This window comes from Erpetoichthys calabaricus, chromosome 3 (genome assembly GCF_900747795.2).
Source record: "Erpetoichthys calabaricus chromosome 3, fErpCal1.3, whole genome shotgun sequence".
Lineage (NCBI taxonomy): Eukaryota > Metazoa > Chordata > Cladistia > Polypteriformes > Polypteridae > Erpetoichthys > Erpetoichthys calabaricus.
In genome coordinates, this window is record NC_041396.2 from 296,395,664 (window position 1) to 296,414,950 (window position 19,287).

Here is a 19,287-nt window from a genome sequence, read left to right on the forward strand (position 1 = left end):
TAACCAATTGTATCATAAATGTTGTGAGTCACCTTGGATAAAGATGTCAGTAGGGGTGGGCGGTATGACCAAAATTCTATATCACGGTATTTTTCTAAATTATCCCGGTTTCACAGTATTTTTGTCCCATGCATGAGTGGATGTTAGCCACATTTTCCACTCCAATTACTGGCTAAGAATAACCTATTCCACTGTCATGAGCATTGTACAAAAAAAAAAAAACATTTTAATGAGCACACAAGTATTAATACAGGTTTGCATGGCCCCATAAAGTGATAGTTTTCAAGGGGGTGGCACTAATGAAGAGAAGGAAATCACATTGCATGACAGATGCAGTCAAAATATAGAACCTTTTTATTGAACAAATTTTGCAAAAACTTAAACTATAATTTTGACAACATATTTTCAACCATCCCAAGAGGTATTTAGACTTAGTAAAATATCCAGAAGTGCTTGTCAAAAGTTGTATTGCACTGAACATGTCTTAGAAAAGGAATAAATAGTAAATATTTTTTGTAAAACAACTACACTTTCTGCTAATGTTAACAATCTCTGTCCACTGACATGTTAAAGTGACTTTTTAAACAACTTTACCATCATTAAACTGCATAATATTTAAACTAATAAATAATAACAATAAAATAAACTATTACTACAAGGCTTCAAGCCCAGGTGCATTACACAGTATTCACCAAATTAAAATAAAATAAAACAAGTGCAATCTAGGTGATGACATCTTTACCAACTGAACCATCATTTAGGCAAACTGCATTAATATGGACCTTGCTTCAAACTAATCTATATGCATAAATAATAAAACTGCAACTTGCATTTATAATGCTATTTGTGGTATAGCCCTACGGAATCATATTAGGACCACAGGGAAGAAAAAAAAAAAAACTATATGTTGAGAGTAAAGTCGACATTTCCACTTTATTCTCGCCATTTATGTCGAGATTAAAGTCAACATTTCCACTTTATTCTCATAGTTTATAATTAAAGTAGAGTGTTGTAAACTAAACTTCATCCTAAAATCATTGTTTAATTTACTAGATTTTCTCAAACCCCATCATAAATTAATGTAGCACATTAAATGCTTTGTGTTACGTGTTCCCCGACCCAGTTGTTAATCACTACACTTCTTAAACTGACTTCCTCCGCACTAAGAGGAGACAGCAAACACTGCACAGAATACATTCACTGTATGATATTCCTGCTCTCTGAAAATTTAGAATGCTAAGATAAATACTTGATATCATTTTCATGATGAAATGCATTAAAGCAGGTATTAAACATGCACGGTAGTGTGGCGGTAGTGCTGCTCCCTCGCAGTAAGGGATCCCCAGGTGTACGTTCAGTGTAGAGAACTTTATGGCAGGTGTGACGAGGCTCCAAAAAACTGGATGTATGAATGGGTATCGCACAGGTTTAACTTAAATATTGTGTAAATGTTGGGTTTGTGATCTGGTGGTCGGAGACACGAACACAGAATTCAATGGATGTTCTTCTGAGCAGGCTTTCTTTATTGCACGCGTGCTGTCTCTATCTGACGTACCAAAACCCCAATTCCTATCCTTCCTTTTTCTTTCTCCACATAACCAATCACCACACGATAAATGTCTTTGTGAAATTAAAACTAGTTATAAACTTAGCCCACGGAGTGTTCAGAACTTTAAAAATATCTTCGTTATACATGTTTAATTATGCCATCCATTCAGAGTTGTGCCCATCCCTGAACGAGTCGCCAGCACATCGCAGGATGAATACGAGCAAAACATACACTAGCAGGGTCAATATAGCATAACAAACCCCCACATCCTACATGACTTTGAAAAGAAACTGAAGCACGCCGAGTAAACCCACCAGAAAAACATGCAAATTCAAGGCAGGGTACATCTGAGACACCCTTGCTGGAGGCAGCAGTTCAATCTCCACGCCGCCGTGCCCCAACATGATTAATACATGCTTTAATGCATTTCACCATGATATCAAGTATTTATCTTAGCATTCTAAATGTTCAGAGAGCAGGAATATCATGAAGTGAATGTATTCTGTGCGGCGATCGCTGCCGGTGCCTCCTCTTAGTGCAGACGAAGTCAGTTTAAGAAGCTCGGGGAACACATAACACAAAGCATTTAATGTGCTATATAACTTATGACGGGGTTTGAGAAAATCTAGTAAATTAAATATTCATTTTACGATGAAGTTTAGTTTACGATGTTCTACTTTAACGACAAATTACGAGAATAAAGTCAACATGTCGACTTTATTCTTGTCATAAGAGTCGAGATTAAAGTGGAAATGTCAAGTATAAAGTCAACATGTCGTCACACTATTACACAGTACCCAGGTACATTACACTGTATTGAAAACAAATAAAACAAGTACAAACTTGGCTTGCAGTATTATCCAGTAGTATAGAAACAGTATTTATACATTTGACCTTTTAAAACCAAAGCATCTCCAGGCAACGGACGTGACTCCTTTTTTTTGGCAAAAGTTCTTCTGTGTCATCATGTTCAACTTTATCGTCAGCTACAGCTTCAGTTTCGGAATGTTCTCTGTCCATTTTCACCACGCAATACCTACACTACCACACCTATTTAGCGGTGTAGCAGTGAAAAAGAGCCCCCCGTGCAACACCTCTGTGTTTAGCGGTGTAGCAGTGAAAAAGGTCCCCACTTGAACAGTTTCCCGCTGCGACACGTTCCGAACGTCATTTAGGCAATTTAAACCACTGTTACGGTATAAGAAAAATCCATATCATAACAAAAATAAAAAATGGTTTTCGGTATGAACTGGTATACCACCAAGCACTAGGTGTCAGACAAATAATTAAAATGTAAAATAAATGTAAATGTCTTCTGGTTGTGGACTGTTGGAACAATTTCTGTTGTTTTATCTTTTTGCCACTGCAGGTGAAAAACCATTTGCTTGCGATGTCTGTGAGATGCGTTTTATCCAGCGCTATCATCTGGAACGCCACAAACGGGTCCACAGTGGAGAGAAGCCTTACCAGTGTGATCGATGCCAGCAGGTAAGAAACTAAAGCACTGTGCAAAAAGGAATTATCAGTTGTATCTTTTTAGGAAATGTACTCCCAAGTTAACAATGAGTTGTCATTTTGCAGTCATGAAAATTTAGTACTGTTGATGTAGTCTTGAGTGGACTCTTCACCTCATTGTCTATGTCAGAACTGGGGGGATTCACATTGGAACAAATAACTAAGGGGAAAAGTTGATTGTACATAACAGAGAATTGATTTGTAAAGAATAAACATAAGAAAATAGATGATTTTTTTAATTGTTACACCAGATTACCATCAAAAGAGTAAATATACTTGTCTTGAAAAATTGTCCAAACCATAAAATATTAAATGTGTTCCTAGAAATTACAAAGAAAGATGAGATCTTGACTTTGAAATTCATACAGTGTCGCACAGCACTTCTCTGTTAGGAGAGTTTGAAATTTTCTATTACATTTTCAATACTCAAACTGTAAGGGACATTCGAATATGCATAAAACTTGAATATGGATATGCTAGACTTTGTTAGTAATATGACCATGCTTTCAAGTTGCCTGTTTCATAACAAGCTCTTTCATACTTTGCACACTGTGAAAAACAAGCTGAAGCCAAATAAATAGAATATTTTGTAAAGGAATCAATGTAAACATACTAACATTAGTTACACAAAACTTTAAATCATTTGCAGACAATTTCCATTCTCATAAGAATAAAGTATTCAGTGTAACATCTAGGCAATTTTGCAAGCAATTCATTTTATTATGCATTGTCCACGTAGCAAAATGGATTAATGCTAATGCATAACCTCAAAAAAGAAAATCAGAATTTTTGTCACAAAATATCTGGGATATTATTGCAGTATTAGAACAAAATTTGTTTAGAACAGACCATTCAACCTAACAAAGCTTTCCAATACTGTCTACCTAATTTCTCAAAAATAACATCATGCCATGTTTTGAAGGTTCCTAAAGTCCTGCTTTCTATCACATTACTTGGTAATTTATCCCATGTGTCTATGGTTCTCTGGGTGAAGAATAATCCTGCTCACTTTTGTGTGAAATTTACCCTTAACAAGTGTGTCCCTGTGTTGTTGTTGAGCAAATTTTAAAGTGACACTGGGATCCAATGTACTAATTCTTTTTTAATTTTAAAAACTTCAATCATGTCTTAATCTCTATTTGCTTAAACTGAAAAGGTCCAGCTCCCTTAATATTTTCTCATAACTTAAATGTCTCATTAGTCACTCTTCTTTGGACTTTTTCTAGCACTTCTGTGTCTTTTTTGTAGCCCAAAGACCAAAACAGCACACATTACTGCAGATGAAGCCTCACCAGTGTGTTGACTTGTACTTTACATACACATTGTGCTATATAAACTAACATTATATTAACCTTCTTATAAGGAGTACATTAAGGTTTCAGACTTCTCATTGTGTATTCAGATTTAACATTTGTATTTCCTGGATGTAGTAATACTTTACATTTGTTTACATTAAATTTCATCTGCTGTAAATCTGGCTAAGCATGTACAGTATACTGTCCAATTCTACCTAGTTTTGTATCATCTGTATCACTTTTTACTGACTATATCACAATTCTAGTGGGACACAAGTTTACATACACTTTATTAACTGTGCCTTTAAACAGTTTGGAAAATTCCAGAAAATGATGTCAAGCCTTTAGGTAATTAGCTTCTGACAGGCAATTAGCCAGTTTGGAGTCAACATGGGGATGTATGTTAAGGCCAGTTGTCAAACTCACTGCCTCTTTGCTTAACATAAAGAGAAAATCAAAGAAAATCAATCTCAGAAAAAAAAAAAAAACTTCTTTATATTCCCTGCTTTGTGCCCCAATAAATGCAAGTTATCGCCAATATACTAATAACCCAATTGTGCTTCACTCACTCAGAATATGGAACCAATGTAGAAAGCATTTTAAGATGGAGAATCTTTTATCTGTGGCACCTCTGCATGAGATCCACCTTTTTCAACCCTCACAAACATATGCAGTTTTTAATATCTGGAAAATATTTGGGATTAAATTGCTTAGAGATCTTTATATAGACAACATCTTTGCATCCTATGAACAATTACATTCCAAATGTAACTTTCCAGCAACACATTTCTTTCACTATCTTCAAATTTGAAACTTTGTTAACCAGAACCTGCCCGATTTTCCTCATCTCGCACCTTCCTCTATCCTTGAAAAAATATTGCTCAGTTTCGAGGACTCAGACAGCATATCTGCAATATATAAAATTATTTTACAGTCCCTCCCTTTCAAAGATCCAATAGGACAATAGGAAAAGGATCTCTCACTCAACATATCAGAAAACGAGTGGAAGGTAGCAATGCAGAGAATTCACTCAAGCTCCATATGCGCAAAGCATACAATTATTCAATTCAAAATTATATATCGAGCACATCTGTCTCGCTTAAAACTGTCCAAAATGTTTCCAGGGCAAGATCCAACATGCAAACACTGCAGTCAAGTTCCAGCCTCACTGGGTCACATGTTTTGGGCCTGCACCAAATTAACATTGTTCTGGACCAAAATTTTTAAGTGCCTTTCAGACAGCCTTGGTGTCACAATCACTCCTAACCCATTAACTGCTGTGTTCGGTGTTCTTCCAGATGGGCTTAAAGTGGAGAAGGACAAACAAACTGTGATTGCCTTCACTACACTATTGGCACGCAGACTTATTTTGCTAAACTGGAAGAGTCCTAACTCTCCTCTTTTAAGTCAGTGGATAATTGATGTTGTATACTATTTGAAATTGGAAAAAATCTAATTCTCATTTAGAGGATCTGTGCAGAAGTTTTTCAGAACCTGGCAGGATCTAATCAATAATATTTTAGAATAAGCTCTTAAAGCACTGAAGATGTCGATTTGTAGGGTTGATTTGTTTTCAATCCTATTTTTTGTAAAAATTGATCTATTTGTATGGAATGATGACAATAAAATCAATAAAATTAAAAAAAAATGTGGACCTCCACAAATCTCCCTCATACTTGGGAACAATTTCCAAACTTCTGAAGGTTCAACATTCATCTGTACAAACAATAATATGCAAGTATAAGCACCACAGGATCACACAGCCCGCATACTTCTCAAGAAGGTGACGTTTTCTGCCTCCTGTAGAAGAACATACTCTGGCACAAAAAGTGCAAATCAATCCCACAACAACAGCAAATGACCCTGTGAAGATGCCTGAGGAAACAGGTAGACAAGTATCTATATACACAGTAAAACAAGTCGTATATCAACATAACCTGAAAGGCTGCTCAGCAAGTAAGAAGCCACTGCTCTAAAGCCACCATGAAAACGCCAGACTCAAGTTTGCAGTGGTACATAGGAACAAATACATTACTTTCTGGAGAAATGCCCTCTGGTCTGATGAATCCAAGATCAAACTATTTGGCCATAATGACCATCTCTGTTTTGGGGAAAAAGGGTGAGGCTTGCAAGCCAAAGAACACCATCCCATTAAGCATGGGGGGTAGGGGCATCATGTAGTGATGGTGCTTAGCTGCAGGAACATACTGCAGTAACATCTCAAGAACTCAGCATGGAAGTTGAAGCTCAGTCACAAATGTGTCTTCCAAATGGACAAGAACCACAAGCAGACTTCCAAAGTTGTGGGAAAATGGCGTAAAGACAACAAGGTCAAGGTATCAGAGTGGACATCTCAAAGCCCTGACCTCAATCCAATTGAAAAGTTGTGGGCAGAACTTGAAAAGCATGCACAAGCAAGGAGGCCTACGAACCTGTCCCAGCTACTCCAGCTGTGTGGAGAAATGGTCCAGAATTCCAGCAACTTATTGTAAGAAGCTTGTAGGAGGGTAACCAAAACGTTTGGCTCAAGTTAATCCATTTAAAGTCAATGCTACCAAATATGAACAAAGTGTATGTAAACTTGTGACCCACTGGGATTGTGATAAAAAAGTGAAATAATCTGTGAACATTGTTGGAAAGAATTACTTTTGCCCTGCAAAAAGTAGATGTTTTAAATGATATGCCAAATTTGTAGTTTGTTAGTATAAAATCTGTGGAGGTTTTATAAAGCGAGTTTTAAAGAATTCACTCGCTAAAGTGTATGTAAACTTCTGACTTCAAATGTAGATCATTTACGTATATATTGTATGTTAAAAATAGCAGCTGCCCCAAGGACACCACTTTTAACATCACCTAATTCCAGAAATAGAAAAAGTACTAAAAAATTTTACTCAGACAGAAGTATTGTTTACCTAGGTAAAAATTTACATAAGTAAAAGTTAAAATATCAGACAATGTAAACTACTCAAGTAAAAGTAAAAAACAGTACTCACATAAAAGTACAATTTAGTTAACGGTTGAAGAAATAAAAAAACAAAGCTGAATTAGTAAATATCTTCTATTATATATGCTAAGCAGAATATACATAGTAATGGAATATATTTTATTTATCAAAAGACATATTAATGACATACACACACATTCAAAGAGAAATGATGTACTGTATATGGCAATTCAATTTGAACTGTAATTATGTATACTCCTAGTAAATACATGTTAAGTAAGTAAGTAGAATCATCCTTAAAATCAGTTAACAATAGTCTGTAGTTATTATTTATAAACCTCATCTGACACAGCAAAGACTTTAATGGAGAGAAAAGAAAATCTCACAGTTTTGCAGATCAAAAATTTGCATTAGGGGACACAAGAAATGAAAGTGGTATTTACATTCAAACATCAAAATGCTTTTTAATCTTGTTGATATTAATCAAGTAGAATCAGCACAGCACCAGAATATAGAAGCACATTTTAAACACTTAGATTTGTGTGGTTGTACTGCATTTCTTCTAATACATGAAAACACTGACATAAGAAAAACAAACACACCATGCATTTGGAACAGAAAGCTTCTCAAACAGAAAAAGGTCTCTGATTATTGCGATCTGAATTACTGTACTTAGTGCATATAGATTTTTTATATTTTGACACTTATTATTTGAAATACCTACTTACTGTGTGTTGACCGCAGGTTGTGTGTGGCATCAAAATAAAGTAATTTGCAAGAAAACACAGGTGCTGTATGTGTTAAGTGCACCTTACTTATGCATTATGCACTGAAGAGGAGCATCTTTTTTAAAATGGTTCCTCCTGTTATCATAGTTTATCCTTTCAGAGAGCTGGGCACTAATTTGATCGCAAGAATACTTGGCTACAGTGGCAGATTTATACTGTAGGTCATGGTTGCCAATGAATAGACCTTGTTGGAGCCCTTTTCCTTTATCAAAATATTAGAACTGATCTTAACAGAGTCAATAAGGGTTCTGTATCCTAACAATGTTAGGTTACATTTCAGATAAAATGTGCAGTTCACATTACTATAGTAAAAAAACTAAAAAGTACCATAATTTGCCAGGTAACTTACTGGAAAAAGAGCCACCAGTCATTCAACCGTCAAATAAAGGTCAGCAGCACAGACATGTATACATTTTATATCAGTAAAATTAATGCAGTAAACAATTAAAATACTATTGTCATTATCACCAGAGTACATTATGTCAATTAGAGACGAGTATATTGGCTTAGGAGCCATTGAATTTAACTAAATATAAAACTACTAGCCAACCCGCGGTGTAGCATACGCCGCATAATTATTTATTGATGGGTGAACACTTCCTGAAAGACGCAGTTGTCCAGATGGGGTGGGTTTGAGGATACGACTGGGAGTGAATGAAAAGATGGAACTCTGGAGAGAGCAACATACAATTGTCCGTGACTGAAAACTGATTTTGGCAGATATAGGCGTATCTTTTTGAATATTTGGCCCTGCGCCTTATTAATTGTCATTGCAAAGGCCAATCTAACAAGAAATTGTCTGCGTGTAAAAGTAAAAGGCAAATTTGAATCTGATGGGGTCAGGGAAATCCGGGGAATATGGACAGTTTGTGAGGTAGCAGCTGCAATTGTTTTACACTCTAGTACATTGCGGTGAATGCTTGTAACAGTCAGTCTAGTGCCTTTACAGAGACTTCTTGCTGGCATGAAGTTTCTGAGAAGCATGACGACTGAACCAATTTTAAGTTTGAGTTTATGCGGAGGCATGCCAGTGAGAGTAAGACTGCTAAGAAATTCCTCGGGGAATGAAAGTTGATGTGCGGGATCGTCTGTGATGATGGAGTCTACGATGGTGAAAGTTACTTCATCGTTAGGGATAAGTTTCAGTAGTTGTTCATTAAGGTGTAGCGAGTCATCGTTGGTGACGCTTAATATAGCTTGCATACTGAGTTGTTCCGGAGTCACAGTTGAGAAGTCGATGTCGCCACATAGTTGTTGAACGGGATCAGAAATAAAACAGTGTGAAGGTAATGTTGCAGGTGTTCCGTTTTTCCCGTCTTGCGAAATCTTGTTCGTGGGGAAGAGCTGTCATATTTGTCATCATTGTAAGTACATGCATGTGACGCCACAAAGGTTGCTTGTTAATGCAACTGGCGACAGTAAGTGCTAGAGTTGGTGGGCAGGGCTCTGTCGTGCGTACCCCATGACACGGGAGGAGGGTTAGAGTTGGCGGGCAGGGCTCTTTCTTGCGTGCGTGTGTGCGTATCCCATGGTCGGGCGACTTGGTGGATTATATATAGAAAAGCAGCAGGAAACCGAAAAGAACAATGAAAAGTCAACGTGGCTCAGAGATGCATGTGGACTGTAGCAGAGACAAAAGCGACTGAGGCGGTCTTTGGTGAGGTGCTGTGTGCCTCGAGAGTGAGGGTGGACTCGGGAGGAGTGTTAGAGTTGGCGGGCAGGGCTCTGTCGTGCGTATCCCTTGGTCTCTGTCTTGCGTGCCATGGTCGGCTGCTTAGTGAATTGTTGGTGGGCGTCTGTCTTGCGTGCGTCTTACTTGTCATGGACTTAGTGAATTATATATATAGATAATATTTTTCTTTTGTTTATTTACCCATTCTTTAAAATATAGAAAAGTGCATAATGGTAAAGTTTTGTGTTTTAGAAAAAAATAAAGGAGGTTGATCAGAATTTTTTGAAACAACTAATTGATAGTGGCAGATAAAAATGCTATGATTTTTTATCATTTATACTGTATAATTCTAAACACCCTACTAGTTTAAAAAAAATCTTCTTCCATGAGTTTTCGTAAGTTTGGGAAAGAGTTCACGTATATAACTCCAGAGTTTTCAGAAACAGCTTACATTACAAAATGAAGCAGCTTTGTTTTATTTCCTTGAGAATAACGGCTCTGCTGAGATTGGCCAGGGATGTCCAGTCTATACTTGACAAAGATGGCTGCCGCTATACCAGGTGCTTTGTGCCACATCATCCATTGCACAGGTAATCTATGTGAGCAGAATATGTAAAGTTGTGGCACATGACATTTAAGCCGTGGTCTTTAACAGTTGTTAACCAGTTTACTGGGTCATTATAATGAGATGCCTCCACTGACACACCCAGAAAAAACTGCACAACCATTACATCAAGTACCAAAACACTTTGCACATCAATATCATAAGGACCTACAACCCCAGAAATATTTGAGTGCAGTTAGATTTAATTGTTCATTGTAAACTTGTCATTTTTAACATAAGTTATCAATTGTACTTAGTACTGATCCACTCTAAAAAAAGTAGAATCGTTACTAAATAAATATACTTTTAAAGAGTAAAGGTATCTGCATTTAAAAATATTTTAAAAAGTACAATTCCCTATTTAATCTACTCAATTATGGTAAACAAAATAAATGTAATTGATTAATTTCCACAACTGTCTAATTCTGATTAAGTTCCTTTCACCATAACCCTTTTCTTCCTTTGTTTTAGCCAATTGTACACACATCATTTACATTACATTTACTTATTTAGCTGATGCCTTTATCCAAGGCGACTTATAACGTTTATGATACAATTGGTTACTTTTCTTTTGGTTTTCCAATTGGAACACAGGCAGGTCAAGTGACTTGCTCAGGATTACACAGCATTAGTACAAGGATTTGAACCTCACTACACCACACTGCCTGCCAACACACTATGCTTTGAATTCACATTTTTTTCAATTTCTTTCATTTTCTTATGAGGTACCTTGTCAAATGCTTTCTAAAAATCAAGATAAATAATACCATATGCCTCTTTCTTATTGTTTGTTTTTGTTGTTTCGTCAAAGAATTCCATCCTATCAGAAAAATATGACCTCCCCTATCTAAACCCCATTTGAGTAACTGTTTACTAAAACTCCTGTTCTTGACATTTGATGCTCAATCTTTGCCTTAATAACTCCATTGATTAATTTATCCTTTGATGCATGTTAAGCTTAACTGGCTTATAGTTACATGGATCTGCCAAATCACCATTTTTAGATAATAGGATATTTGGAAGTTCCCAGTTCTTAGGAATTTCCCCAGTACACAGTGACTTTCTAAAAATATGTGCCAGGGGTGTAAAGTATATATGCAATCACTAACCTCTTTAAGCTCTCAAGGATGGATATCATGTGGTCCTGGTGTTTTTTTTTTATTTTTTATTTCAGCCTATTTAATCAAAGCAGCACTTCTTATACAATTTCCAATCACTATGTACCTGATTAGTTGTCTCTGTTATTAGTGGGAGGTTATAAAGTTTTCACATGTGAAAACCTCCAAAAATGCAGGATTAGAGCCTTTGCTTTTTCATTGTATTTTTCAATTCCAAATTTACTATCTCTGATGCACTTCACCTCCCCATTGACTATTTGTTTTTACTACAAAATAATGAAAGAATGTCATTGGGTCATCTTTTGATTTTTCTGAAATATTTCTCTGTCTTTTAGTTTCCCTAGTATCTCTATTGATGGTTGCTCTCATACACTTTACAGTTAGTGCTGAATCCATTAGTTTTATACAACTAATACAACTGTTTTTTTCTTTGCAGCTTTTTATCTCCATATTTAATCAATGTGGAGTTTACTGAAGTAATTTCTTACTGATTCCATTTTTCAGGATGAACTTGCCCTGTGTTTTATTTAAAACATTTTTAAACAGGTTCCAATGTTCATTAACTGTTTCTGTTCTTAAAACCTTTTCCCAGTGTATCCATTTTAGACTTATCTGCTCAAAATTTGCCCTACTAAAGTAAACTAACCATTTTAGTTTTTGCATCTGTGCTCTGTCAAAACACTGTTCATTTTATTATGTTATTTTCAATTCTCTCTAGTTGTTTAATCACATCTATACCACAAATTCTGTCCCAGTTAACAGGGTATATAATAATGCTAAATCTAGACAGGCCACCCTCCTATTTACAGATGTAAATTTTGTAGGGCCCAAATCATGAACACCATTACATTACATTACATTTGCTGAACTCCAGCAAAACCAAGGAGCTGGTGGTGGATTTTAGGAGGCCCAGACCCCTCATAGACCCCGTGATCATCAAAGGTGACTGTGTGCAGATGGTGCAGACCTATAAATATCTGGGAGTGCAGCTGGATGATAAATTAGACTGGACTGCCAATACTGATGTGCTGTGCAAGAAAGGACAGAGCCGACTATACCTCTTTAGAAGGCTGGCATCCTTCAACATGTGCAATAAGATGCTGCAGATGTTCTATCAGACAGTTGTGGCGAGCACCCTCTTCTATGCGGTGGTGTGCTGGGGAGGCAGCATTAAGAGGAAAGACGCCTCACGCCTGGACAAACTGGTGAGGAAGGCAGGCTCTATTGTTGGCATGGAGCTGGACAGTTTAACATCTGTGGCAGAGCGAAGGGTGCTCAGCAGGCTCCTATCAATCATGGAGAATCCACTGCATCCACTAAACAGTGTCATCTCCAGACAGAAGAGCAGCTTCAGCGACAGCCTGCTGTCACTGTCCTGCTCCACTGACAGATTGAGGAGATCGTTCCTCCTCCAAACTATGCGACTCTTCAATTCCACCCGGGGGGGGGGGGGGGTAAACGTTAACATTTAACATTATACAAAGTTATTGTCTGTTTTTCACCTGCATTATTATCATTCTTTAATTTAATATTATTTATTGTATCAGTATGCTGCTGCTGGAGAATGTGAATTTCCCATTGGGATTAATAAAGTATCTATCTATCTATCTATCTATCTATCTATCTATCTATCTATCTATCTATCTATCTATCTATGTATCTGTCTGTCTGTCTGTCTGTCTGTCTGTCTGTCTGTCTGTCTGTCTGTCTGTCTGTCTGTCTGTCTGTCTGTCTGTCTGTCTGTCTGTCTATCTATCTATCTATCTATCTATCTATCTATCTATCTATCTATCTATCTATCTATCTATCTATCTATCTATCTATCTATCTATCTATCTATCTATCTATCTATCTAGGGCTACTTAGAGATCTACTGCATCTTTTCAAATCCCATTCCTGCCTGAAGGGATCCTACTCCTTTGGGCCCTTAACCTGAAAATTACACCAGGGAAGCAGTACAATGGCTGACCCTGTGCTCTGATCTTCAAAAGTTCATGCGAAAAGACAATTTCCCCTTGGGGATCAATAAAGTATATCAAATCAAAACTTTATAGTTTAAATCAAGAGATACAAATTATGATACTAGACTGCATGTTTATGGTGCAACTTTTTTTTGTTTTCTTTTTTTGTAATGTTTTGGGATATTCTTATTAAATTTCCATTCCTGTTTGTTATCTTTCTTTTATTCTATGCTGTGCCATTTTCTTATGTTCCTTAGACATATTTAATATTGAATTTCCAAAGCTTAGCTGAGTATGGTTACGTGCAGGATAGGTACGGGTGCTTTAGGCATTGTTGGTTTATTCCTAAAGTTAAATTTTTAAACTAAAGAAAGTACTTAAAAAAACAGAGTGGCACAGCTGTAGTCACACTTGTTCTCTCTCTTTCTGACTCTCTTTTCAGAACTTCTCTCGAACTGACCGACTCTTGAGACATCGACGGATGTGCCAAGGTGGTGCCATGAAAACAGAGGCACAGTCCTGCTGCGACGGCCGAAGTTATTCTCAGGATCCTCCCACTCCCAATTCAGCGTGGAGCCCCATGTCATCCACTGCCTCAAGCAGACTAGCTGTGTGAGCTACATGATGGACTTTGCCAGCACAACTGGCCTCTGGGTGGTGTGCTTTTGTAGGAACTTAAGTTGATGTTGAGTTTTCAAACACAGAAACATTCTAAGGCTTACAAGACCATGTATTATTGGGCATGTGACATAACATGACCCCCAGTATGGGTTGGACTTTTGTAAACCATGCCTTCACTGAGGTTTTCTTTAATGTTTTCCCATTTTATACATATATATGTATTTTTTTATGTGAGAATGTTAAGAGAGAGAAGAGATTAAGGTCAAGATAGACATGCTAGGGGTGTAGAGACAGATCATGCTCATTTGAAAAAGGCTGCCCTGTTCCACATACCATTAGCTGTTTACTGATCTGGCCTGTAGAGACTTTTTAGGATCATGAAATTTTGTGTGTTGTGTGGGTTGGGGGAAAGCAGAAGGACTGGCTTTAGACAGAATTTGATGAATAGATGAGAAAAGTATTATGCATGAACATGCACTCTTAAGCAAAAAGTTATGAGCTTCCTTGGTCCATAGGCGAGAGACCTCTCTAATGACATACTGTATACACAGGGCAAATGGAACCGGTGCTCTTTCCTAATAATATAATGTTTCACATGTACTTTTTAAGAACGCCACACTGTTACCAGTGTTCGACAGGCTGCTTATGATTTACACTTCATAGACAGCATCTATAGTATTTGTTAATACTTCACAGTTTAGCCATCTTTGTGGTACTTGGGCCTTGGCATCCTTGTGCAGGATTCAAGGTAAGAAAAGATGTACCTCAGAAATTAATTGTAGTTTTGTTCTTAATTGCTCTAAATTTTAATAGAGAGAATAGCAGCTACTTAGGGAGATTTAGTTTATCTATCAGTTAGCTACTTACTTCTCATGCATGTACAGAAGGGCCCTTTAGGGATCTTTGTACATATTTCTTGCCTAGATATGTTTTTTTTGTATTAAATTAAAATAAATAAACAGACACACAATACCAACTTTCAACAGCGTTATCTTTATCTGTTTGGTTTCTCTGCCTGTAATTCAGAATGAGGTTCATAGATTATGAAATATATTTGGGTTATTTATTACGTAACAAAAGTCTACAACTAAACAATCCATGTATAGATTTGTATTGTAAAAATTTTTGTTTTAGTAGGAGTTGTGGAATATTTTGTCCCATTGGCTACTTCCCAAATTGCAAGATTATTGTACATATAGGGAATTTGTAGTCATTTATTAAGCATTTTAAAGAGACCTTACATATTAGACATTTCAGACTACACATATTTCCTCCCAGACTCAAAGACCATTGTGTGTGGTGGTAGAACAGCAAACAGATTTTGATTTCTACAAGCAAGAAAATCAAAGACTTGTTTCTACCACTGACGTTGACAAAGATTACACTTTTATGTTACAATGAAAATGGAATAAATCTGAGAATTCTGAAATGGATACAGCAATGTGCTTCCTCTTTGTGACAAAATCTAAAGTGTTTACTAGTGTTAGAGAATGTATAGGTTAAGTGGAGATGCACATACTCTGCCCACTTTACAAACCAGTAAGCCTCACTTGGTCTGAGCGTGTGTGCAGAAGCAGCTTGTAACTTCATGTGCTCTGGGGAGAGGTAATGGCAGACGACAGAGGAGTGATTGGGACTGCCCAAACCCTAGGTTTACCCTAACTCGCTGCTATCATTTAGTTTGTTAGTTTGAATGTGCTCAACTAAATTTAAATTAAAACATATACATTAAATTGTACATTGTCAGAACATTAAATTAACAATAATGGGCCTACGGTGTCCAGTGAACAGTGATTAGCTCCAAAAATGGACCATTTTCACTGGTTGGGAAAAGCAGTATGGAAATGTAGTTACACTTGTAGTGTGTCACAATGGCAACAATGTATCAACAAAAAACAGTTACAACACAAACAATAATTTTATACTTAACTAGCCATGTGCGCACAACTATGTTGCGCGTGTTAAAGTTGTCTGTGAAGGGCTCCCTGTTTAAACGCGGCTGCCAGTCGTGAACTGGGCCCTTCGTCGCACAGCATTATGATTTTTTATAAGGGAAACAAAATTACAAAACAAAATCCTTGGACATTGATTCGATAGGATCGGCCTACTCGGAATCACTGTCCAAATAGTAATTATGTGATGGTGGAGGAGCATTTCTGCTTCTCTCCGTTCACAGTCCGTCTCGTTTTCACGATGCTGTCGTTTCCTCTCGCGATCTCTTCTCAACCTTTCTCCAATCTCGCAGGTTGCTGTGTGGCAATCCAAAGAGTAAGGAAGAACCAATGCTTCTTTCTTGAACTCCAAACGCCGACTGATGGAAAATCACAGAAGTGTGTCCAACTTATATACTCTGACTGCCGACTCCAAGAAGCGGGTGAACATTCGATCTGGACGAAGTGCTGCCAACGACGGTCGATAGAAACAGAAAAAACCACAGTCTCGACAATGAAGCAGGTGTCGACGCCAGATCTAAACACAAAGAGTGGTATCGACAGTGTTTGTAAAGAAAAGTAACAACCAAGGCAGTGTCAGGGGAACATGAATGCGCGGACAAACAGATCAAGATCCAAATGAAGATTATATATAAAGATTAGTTAATTTAAAGCACAACAATTTGCTTAGTTTGAATGTCTGTGTTTTGAGGTGTGACTGGAGTACTGCAGTCTTCAGTACTATAAGCCTGGAGGAGATTCTTAATGCAATGCCAATGTTTTAGCTGTCTCTCTACTGCAATCTAGTGCTTCTTCTAATTAATTCGCGGACAAACAAAGATCAAGATCCAAATGAAGATTATATATAGAGATTAGAATAATTCACCATACCTTCCACATCAGGCTTTCTCGAGAAAACCCCACTGGAATTTGTCGTGATCAATACAGCTGCTGCGGTTAGGACACTCTCTCCCTCTATCTCTTTTTTACCCCACCCCAAACCTCTGACAGCTGAAATGGTCCCAATGATCAGGCCATATGTCCTCTAAGTGCTATTGAAGTGTACAGAAGTTTTGGATGGTCGGAGGATTAAGCAGGCCAGTGGTTATGGTAAACCATCAGGTCCAGTTGTTTTCGAGTTTTCACGTGCCAGATGTTGATAATGCATTTTTATAGTGTTCAAGTTAACATTGTTTTTGGAAGAGAAAACAAGATAAGATTTAACAAGAAGTTTTGCCCCTTTTATTAGAAAACTCTATAAGCAGAAACTTTTCATCATTACTCCTGGCAAACCAGTACTTTCCTTACAGACTGGTATAACATATTACAAAAGTCAAACATTGATAATATCTATTATATAAAAAAAATCCTGTGACGAGACTTTTTGTAAGATTTTTTTCAAGTCCCGCGAGATGAGACTTTGGCCATGAGATTTTTTCAAGTCACTCCCTCCTCTCAACCATATTCAACCACCCACACAGTCCTCTCACCTCTCATTTGTGTGAATGCTTTTGACAGACACAGTTTCTGCTCACTCAGCTCTTATCAATTTTAACGTCAAATCTTATTGAAGAATTTCATCATGAAGGGTTATCAACAGAAAAAATGAGTACATGGGCAATCCTAGCACAGAGAAACGATGAAGTGAAATGAATTAATGGCAAAAATGTTGACCGCTTACACAGCAAATTGGTTAAATGCATATCAACAGACTACGCTGAAACAGTTGGTGGTGATCGTGTGGAAGATGAAAACATCAACTTATAATATCACGAAGAATATCAACAACGGTTAACACTGTCCGGTCTAGAAAGAAGGATGTATCCAAGAAAGGTAATGTAGTACTTCTTCCGTGGATAACGTTACACAACAAAGAATATCTTGATATGCCATTCGTATTAAAACGTTAACAGTTTCCCGTTAGAATAGCTTTTGCTAAGATAATTAACAAATCACAGGGAAAAACATTCAAAAAAGTCATTTTATTTAATAAAGAGAAAGAAACGATATTCACTCACAGGCAGTTATAGATAGATAGATAGATAGATAGATACTTTATTAATCCCAATGGGAAATTCACATTCTAATATATACGTTGCATTGTCACGATGAAGGTCTAAACAAAGAATTAAAATTTAATGTGATGGTGACGAAAATTTAATTAAAAAAATTTTTTACTGACTTTGGTGGGCTGGTGCCCTGCCCGGGGTTTGTTTCCTGCCTAGCGCCCAGTGTTGGCTGGGATTGGCTCCAGCAAACCCCGTGACCCTGTAGCTAGGATATAGCGGGTTGGATAATGGATGGATGGATGGATGTTTACTGAAGTTTTACAGTAAAAAAGTGTAAGTTTAAAAAGTATTTGCATGTTAATTTCAAAGCCAAACAGAATGAAAACGTATAACTCAACGAATACCTCTAACGCAACATGAAACATAATTTACTTTCATAATTATTGTTTTACTCTTTTTTTAATATGGTTAATTACTCCCTGTAATGTAAAATAGTTCTATTATACATATGTAACCATTCCCATGAAAATAAAAATCTGTTTAAATTGTACATCCACATCCCCATATGTGAGCGAACCGCAAAAAGGCTAGCGTGTAGCGCAGGCATGGGGATTGGCAAGCAGGGTGCAAAGCCCCCTAGTGTATGTACATACATATATAATATATATATATATATATATTGTGGCAGGCGGCTGGCGTCCATGCCCAGCCAGGACGCCCCTGCACACTATATTCAGGGGGAGCAGCCCTGGACACTGCAATACCTCCCCCTGGACGCTACATGGCCGCCCCCCTGGGGTGGAGCAGTGCTTCGGTTTTCCACAGGGCTCCCTGGGAATTGGAGTTGGGTGTAGCCCTGTTGGGTCCTGCAGGCACCGCCAGGGGGTGCTGTGTTCAGGACTCCCGAGTCCGTGTGGGCAGCTTATTCATCACACCCAGAAGTGCAGCCAGAGCTCGGTGATCAAGCACCTGGAGCACTTCTGGGTGAACTATAAGAGGAGCCAGCGACCACCACTCGGCGGCCAGAGTCGAGTGCAGGAGGACAAGGTTGCTTGGAAGGAGTGGTGGTGCCAAGGAGGAAGACAAAGTGCGGTGTATTAGTGGTGTGCTTGTGCTTGGGACTGTGTTGTGTCTGTGGGTACGAGGAAGGCGTAGCCCACAGACGAAGAAAATAAATAGTTTGTTTTATTTTACCCGTGCCTCCGTGTCAATCTGTGTCAGGTCAGGCACTATATAGCATCTTCTTCTATATATATATATAAAATATAATATTCAAAAAA

At 37.5% G+C, this 19,287-nt stretch overlaps 1 protein-coding gene across 2 annotated transcripts in view; it reads left to right on the forward strand.

Moving 5' to 3' along the window:
- Window positions 1-15,052, forward strand: part of znf740b (zinc finger protein 740b) — a 34,451-nt gene extending 19,399 nt beyond the window's left edge. For both annotated transcript variants that reach the window (XM_028798564.2, XM_028798565.2), the window contains 2 exons: window positions 2,919-3,037; window positions 13,889-15,052. In XM_028798564.2, the coding sequence (XP_028654397.1) occupies window positions 2,919-3,037; window positions 13,889-14,062 (293 nt within the window). In that variant the 3' untranslated portion in view covers window positions 14,063-15,052. The remainder of the gene's footprint in view (window positions 1-2,918; window positions 3,038-13,888) is intronic.
- Window positions 15,053-19,287: the final 4,235 nt, after the last annotated feature.